Raw genomic sequence first — 7,002 nt, 5'->3', positions numbered from 1 at the left:
TTTTTGTGTAAGTATTTTGACAGGAAAGGATTCAAAACTTTAAAAAAAAAAAAAAAGAACTGGAGCACACAGGCAGCATTACGCCATTCTTCCTTCTTGGAAAAATCCCTCAGCCTTATACAAGCCTCCTTCAAGCCCTCAGTCAGTTGTGCAGGAGAAAGGGGGCGGTCGGCTTTCTCCTTTCAAGAACGAGTTATTTTCAGCTGCTGACTGGAGACGGTGCACGTCTGGATACGAGAGCATTTCCACTATGGGACTGGATACAGACACACACCCGGCAGACTTCAAGAGCCTCAGACTGAGGAGAAAGCCTTTCCTTCTGCTGCTACTGCTGCTGCCGCTGCTTTTGAGGGTCCACTCTTTTCATGGTTTTTCCTGCCAAACCAGAGGCACCTCCGCTGCTGCCACTGTTCTCTTTGGTGTCATTCAGCGGCTGTCCAGAGGATGAGACTCCCCAAAGTCCTCACTTTCTTGCTTTGGCACCTGGCTTGGCTGGACCTGGAATTCATCTGCACTGTGTTGGGTGCCCCTGACTTGGGCCAGAGACCCCAGGGGGCCAGGCCAGGATTGGCCAAAGCAGAAGCCAAGGAGAGGCCCCCTCTGGCCCAGAACATCTTCAGGCCGGGGGGTCACAGCTACGGTGGGGGGGCCACCAATGCCAAGGCAAAGGGGGGCACCGGGCAGACAGGAGCCCTGACACAGCCCAAGAAGGATGAACCCAAAAAGCTGCCCCCCAGATCGGGTGGCCCTGAACCCAAGCCAGGACACCCTCCCCAGACAAGGCAGGCTGCAACGCGGACTGTGACCCCAAAAGGACAGCTTCTTGGGGGTAAGGCACCACCAAAGACAGGATCTGTCCCCAGCCCCTTCCTGCTGAAGAAGGCCAGGGAGCCTGGGTCCCCTCGAGAGCCCAAGGAGCCATTCCGCCCGCCCCCAATCACGCCCCACGAATACATGCTCTCGCTGTACAGGACGCTGTCCGAGGCTGACAGAAAGGGAGGCAACAACAGCGTGAAGTTGGAGGCTGGCCTGGCCAACACCATCACCAGCTTTATTGACAAAGGGCAAGGTGAGGGGGCGGGGGGGGGCAGGGGCACGGCTCAGAGGGAGGGGCATCTGCATGCATGGAGGGGGCTCTCAGAGCCCCGCCACTGCATTGGTGGGAGACGGTGTGTGCATCTGGCCTGGGTGGTATCTGGGACTTACCTCACACACTCCAGGTCCCAGGCTGTTGGCATGTCAGAGCTGGAGGGCACCTGGGGATCACCAAGTACCATTCCTGCAAGGTGCAGAGGGGGTTACTGAAGCCTGGGAAGGAGATAAGACCTGCCTGTTGGTGGCAGAGTTGGGGACCAGCCTCTAAGACTCTTGATTACCAGGCCATGCTCTGTGCTTCTGTGAATTGGCCAGACTTTCCAGGCTGCAGAGGGTTGTAGGTTTTCTCATATGGCAGAGAGAGAAATTAATCTCAGATACCCATGGTTCTCCCACTTTGCCTTTGGGCTGGGGGGCAGAAGGGACAGGATAGGTGACGACAGTAAATGAGGCATAATGGAGTTCTGGAACAACCTCTAGATATACGAGGTGGGGCAGGGTGGACAACAGACCTAGGGTCTAACTCACCGTGTGACCTTGGGAAAGCCCCTTCTCCCTTTGGGGTCTCAGTTTCCCCATCAGTACAACCCTATGGAGGTTGGATTGGGTGATTTCTGAGAGCCCTTCTAATATGAAAACTTTTTGTCCTGTCCTAAACACACATCATTTTTATCATGAACCCAGGAGACGATCTGCTCCCTTCACTTCTCCCTCTGCCCACCCCACCTCACTGTCTTGACTTTTCCTCTCAACTTGCTGTGTGATCTCAGCAAGTCCCTTCCCCTCTTAGGGCCTCAGTTTCTCCATAAGTGTGAAGAGGGAGGTGGACCTGATTGCTAGAGTTGCTGGCAGCTCATACGTTCTGGTTCTGGGAGTCTTGGGACTTTGGCTGGCAGGGTGGGGGAAGGGTCAGAGAGAGGAAGAGGCTCCTCATTAGAGCTGGCCAGTGGGGGAATGACGGGGTGGGGAGGCACAGAGGCAGCAGGTCTGGCTGAGGTTGGGGGGGGTGGCCTGGCTGCCTGCCCAGCCAGAGCAAGCTGTGACCCCTTGGGGAAATCATAAAATAAGTCCCTGTGCCCCCCAGCTCTAAGGGAGCTTGGAGGGGGGAGATGGGGAGTTTAAAGGCCTAATTAGCTTCTAGAGCAATATTATGAATGTTTCCCAATGGCAAATTGGTATTTAGGAAGGAAGGCATGCTGATTCGGACATACTACTGAGCTTCTTACACACACACACAGCCTTATATTTATACGTGCATGCTGAGTCACACACACACGTACACACGTGCACACACACCTTACATATATACAAGGAATCTTCTTACATATATATAGACACATATACATACATACCCTTCAAATATTCACACAAGCCCAATCATACATGCATATAACATGTCACTCACATATGCATTACTTTTCATACTCACATGTGAACTGAACCATACATACACACACACACCAACTGTCATTCACACACACACACACATTCACGTACCCAGCAGGGTAAGAAACATACACAACAAAATCATTAGACTGGGAAGCCAGGAAAATTGGCTTATAGACAGGCTTTTTTGTTAACTTGCTGTGTGACTTTAGGCAAGTCACTCCCCCTCTCTGCCCCTCATCCATAAAACAAGAACACTAAGATCTTCTTTAAGGCATGGTATAGTAGAAGCAGCTCAGGATCGGGTGTAAAAAGTTCTAGGCTGGAGTTCCAGCTCTGCTTTTTCCCAGATGGGTGACCATGAGCAAGTTACTAACTTCTCTGAGCCTCAGGTTCCTCCCCTGGAAAAACAGGGGTCATTATAATGCCCATTTCACCTATCTTACCAAAGAGAAATCATATTGGATAACAGATGGGAGAGGGGCAGGTAGAAGGCAGTTCTAAGGCTGATGGACCTCTGCTATGCATCTCATTGACACAAACACCCAGAATCACTCAAATCAGCTACAGCCACATCTACAGATCAACAATCCTACTTGGTTGACTGTATAGGAAGTTCCCTTATTTTGAAAAAGGCTCCCAGTGGTTTGGGTCTTGCCCTCTGTCAGAGTGGGGAAGAGGTTAAAGAACGTTCTCTCGAGGGGAGAAGAGCTGTGGTCCTCCCCTGAGGCCTTAAGGTGACCAGCTCCCTTGGTGAGGTTGTAGGGAATGACTTATGGGTGTTCTCTCTAGATGACCAAGGTCCTGCGATCAGGAAGCAGAGGTACATGTTTGACATTAGCGCCCTGGAGAAGGATGGGCTACTAGGGGCCGAGCTGCGGATCTTGCGGAAGAAGCCCTCGGACACAGCTAAGCCAGTGGCCCCCAGCAGTGGGCGAGCTGCCCAGCTGAAGCTGTCCAGCTGCCCCAGCGGCCGACAGCCGGCGGCCTTGCTGGATGTGCGTTCCATGCCAGGCCTGGATGGATCTGGCTGGGAGGTGTTCGACATCTGGAAGCTCTTCCGAAACTTTAAGAACTCGGCCCAGCTGTGCCTGGAGCTGGAGGCCTGGGAACGGGGCCGGGCTGTGGACCTCCGTGGCCTGGGCTTTGACCGGGCTGCCCGGCAGGTCCATGAGAAGGCCCTGTTCCTGGTGTTTGGCCGCACCAAGAAACGGGACCTGTTCTTTAATGAGATTAAGGCCCGCTCTGGCCAAGATGATAAGACCGTCTACGAGTACCTGTTCAGTCAGCGGCGAAAGCGGCGGGCCCCACTGGCCACACGTCAGGGCAAGCGGCCCAGCAAGAACCCCAAGGCCCGCTGCAGTCGGAAGGCGCTGCATGTCAACTTCAAGGACATGGGCTGGGACGACTGGATTATCGCGCCCCTGGAGTACGAGGCCTTCCACTGCGAGGGGCTATGCGAGTTCCCCCTGCGCTCCCACCTGGAGCCCACGAACCATGCAGTCATCCAGACCCTGATGAACTCCATGGACCCTGAGTCCACGCCACCCACCTGCTGTGTGCCCACGCGGCTGAGTCCCATCAGCATCCTCTTCATTGACTCCGCCAACAACGTGGTCTATAAGCAGTATGAAGACATGGTCGTGGAGTCTTGTGGCTGCAGGTAGCAGCACTGGCCTCTGTCTTCCTGGGTGATACATCCCAGGATGCTGGTCACAAGAGCCCCTCCACGCACTCCTGGAATCACAGAGGGGTCGGGAAGCTACAGCCAGGAGCATCTACACAGCCTGCGTGAAAGGGGATTTCAACAGCCTTGTTCACTCTCAGAGTGGGAATTGGGCTGAAGGTCTCTTTCTATCCACAAGTCCCCCTGTCTGAGGATCTCTGCCCTTCTGCTGCTCTGACTGGCGGGGACAGGCCCAGGGAGACAGACTCTGAATAGGACTGAGACCCAGGAGGCCTTGTCTTCCAATGAAACTCAGCCCACCACCTCTCCTTACCGGGACCTTCTCGATCTCTGGACTCTCCAGGGAGGACTCTCCTTGGGAGAGGCACAGGTGCCACCTCCTCCTTGAATTACCATTGTGCTTGATGACTTTCTGCCCCTGGGGCAGATGGATGCTGGTTGGGCAGGGGTGGGAAAGAGGGGGAGCGGGTTTGGGCATGGGTGTGAGGCTCTTAGACTGTTAGATTAAAATGTACATTGATGAGATAAAAAACAAAACCATGCCTAAAACTGTGGCAGATTTCTTATTTACCCCAGGGGACCCAGTGACCCTTCAAAGAATGACTGTCCCAGAGAGGGGAGGCGGGCTGCCCAGAGCAGAATGGGACAGAGAGCACAGGCCGAGCAGGGCCAGTGCTACCTCTAACCCCATTCCTGGTTTTCTTCCAGAGCTCCATCTATTCCACTGAGGCATAGCAACAGAGTTAGGTTTCCTTTTTGACATTCCTTAGTCAAGTTTGTTGCCTCCAAAATGGATCCCTTAAATGGGAGGGAAATTGGGGATTTCATTTCCTCTAAAGTCATCCCCACTTCCTTCACCAGTGTCTGCTCTGTCCCCTCTCATCCCCACATCATACTCACAGAATCAGCTGGTCACCATTTAAAGGGCCCTCCACCTCTCACTGGGGAACGTGGGCTGCCACGATCTCCTCTTCCCCTATTGGAGCATCTCTTTTCTGTCACTGACCACTGTTCCTCACGTGATCTTACCTGTGATCTTATCTTACCTGCTACCCTCCAGTTCGGCACACATTCCACCCCTTCACTCCAGCTCTAGAAACAACTGGAGCTCCTCCCCTTTATATTATACCGTATATAAATACATAATTATACATTAGTAACCTCCCCACTGACCTTACTGACCTTAGACGGACCAATGCCAGACACATTCCTGCTTGGGGCTTGGCCCAGACTAAATGCCCACTTCCCTTTTCCACTAGAACCTATGGGGAAGAGCGAGGCATGAGCTCTTGGGAGGGGAATACAGCCTTCTGGTAGGGAAATTTGGGCACCTGAGTCCTTGTTCCTAGGGCTCAGGACCAGGTTCTGCCTGGCTGAAGAAAGGGAGGACCAGGAGAAGAAAGCCTAGGCCTCAGCTTCCCACCCAGGGGGCCTCAAAATTTCCCCCATCTCTCTCCAGCTGGGTCTTCGATTCCCAGGGCTCCTAGCCAAAGCTGTTTCAACAGTAGGAATTCTTGCCCAGCTCTGGACAGATCCTGTGTTTCTTCCCTCTAGGCCTGAAACCTGGGTTGTCAGGACCTGAAGCAAGAGCCCAGGGTGGGGGGCAGCATACCTTCGAGCTACCTCCCTGGCTTGGAGGCCATTCCCTGTCCCTGAGGGGCCAGCCTGAGCCTGGAGCCTAGCCCTCCCTGGCCGAGTTTCGTTGTGTTTGGCTGGGGGCAGGCCCACAAGCTCTGGAAGTAAACAAAGGAGCTGCACGGCAGACAGAGTTCTGGTGTATGTGAGAGGAGAGTGAGCCTGGAAGGGAGGTGCCCGGGGAGGCCAAGCAATGGACTGTGGACACAGGGAGAGCAGTGTAGAAGCAGGGTGGCTGGAGACCGAAGGGCAGAGAGGCAGGGGACCAAGGGGTCACAGGTGGGGCAGGCTCCTACATGCACTGATTTCCTGGGCTGTATGTCCCTGGTTTCTTAGAAAGTCTGACAGATTGGAGCTCTCCCTGCCTTATCCCTATCAGAGAGCTTCAAGGACTCTCAGCCACGGTGCTCTTCCTGCTGAGGTCCAGGCATTGAATTGAATGTTGTGGCTCCAGTTTGATACCCTAGGAGCTTCCTCTCCCACCTCCACCTGTCCTAGAACACTTTTTCGCAAGAGAACCAATCAGACTCTGTACCTGACCCCCTTTCCCACCCAGACCATGGGGAACCAATCAGATTGTTGTGGGTGGGAACAGCCCTTCCATCCTAACCATCTGATCTGTTCAACTGCCTCCTTGGAAAATTATCCCCACCAGGCACCCACCTCCAGTCCCAGTCATAACAGGCTGCATACTTGTACAGGGCATTCTCACACCAAAGGGTTCAAGGCTTATATCGTTCTTTAGAGTTCACAAACACTGTCTCAGCTGTGGTCTCACAGCTCTGCTGGCCTCAAAAGGCAGCCCAGTTTCAAATTTCAAGATTTGTCACTTAGAGTTAGAGGCCTTGGGCAAGTCGTCTAATTCCATGAACCTTGATTTCCTCATCTGTGAAAATAAAAGGGGGGGGGGAAGGATAAACAATGTACCTATTTCATAAGGCTAACTGTGAGGATATGAGAGACACTCAGCACAGTAGCTGGCACAGAGGTGGCACTCAACAAATGTTAGTTGTTATCATTATTGTGCCTCAAACAGTCTTGTGAAGCAGGCAGGGCAAGGAATGTTACCCTCTGCTCCCCTATTTTTACAGATGAGAAGCTAACAATCCAGAGAGGTAACTGCAGGTCTCCTGCAGGTCTCTGTATTCTTTGTACCATTCTTGCCACTTTTCTGGACCCCCAATTCCACTGACCCCAGT

At 53.2% G+C, this 7,002-nt stretch overlaps 1 protein-coding gene across 1 annotated transcript; it reads left to right on the top strand.

Moving 5' to 3' along the window:
- The first annotated feature begins 444 nt into the window (after positions 1 to 444).
- On the top strand, positions 445 to 4,148 carry GDF5 (growth differentiation factor 5). Its single transcript, XM_024743214.1, has 2 exons — positions 445 to 1,069; positions 3,274 to 4,148. The coding sequence occupies exons 1-2, from the start codon at positions 445 to 447 to the stop codon at positions 4,146 to 4,148; spliced, it is 1,500 nt and encodes a 499-aa protein (XP_024598982.1).
- The last annotated feature ends 2,854 nt before the right edge of the window (positions 4,149 to 7,002 follow it).

The sequence above is a fragment of the Neophocaena asiaeorientalis genome, unplaced genomic scaffold (assembly GCF_003031525.2).
Source record: "Neophocaena asiaeorientalis asiaeorientalis breed wild unplaced genomic scaffold, Neophocaena_asiaeorientalis_V1.1 scaffold82, whole genome shotgun sequence".
NCBI classification, from domain to species: domain Eukaryota; kingdom Metazoa; phylum Chordata; class Mammalia; order Artiodactyla; family Phocoenidae; genus Neophocaena; species Neophocaena asiaeorientalis.
The sequence above is the reverse complement of the archived record's forward strand: the minus strand, read 5'-3'. Positions and strand labels throughout refer to the sequence as shown.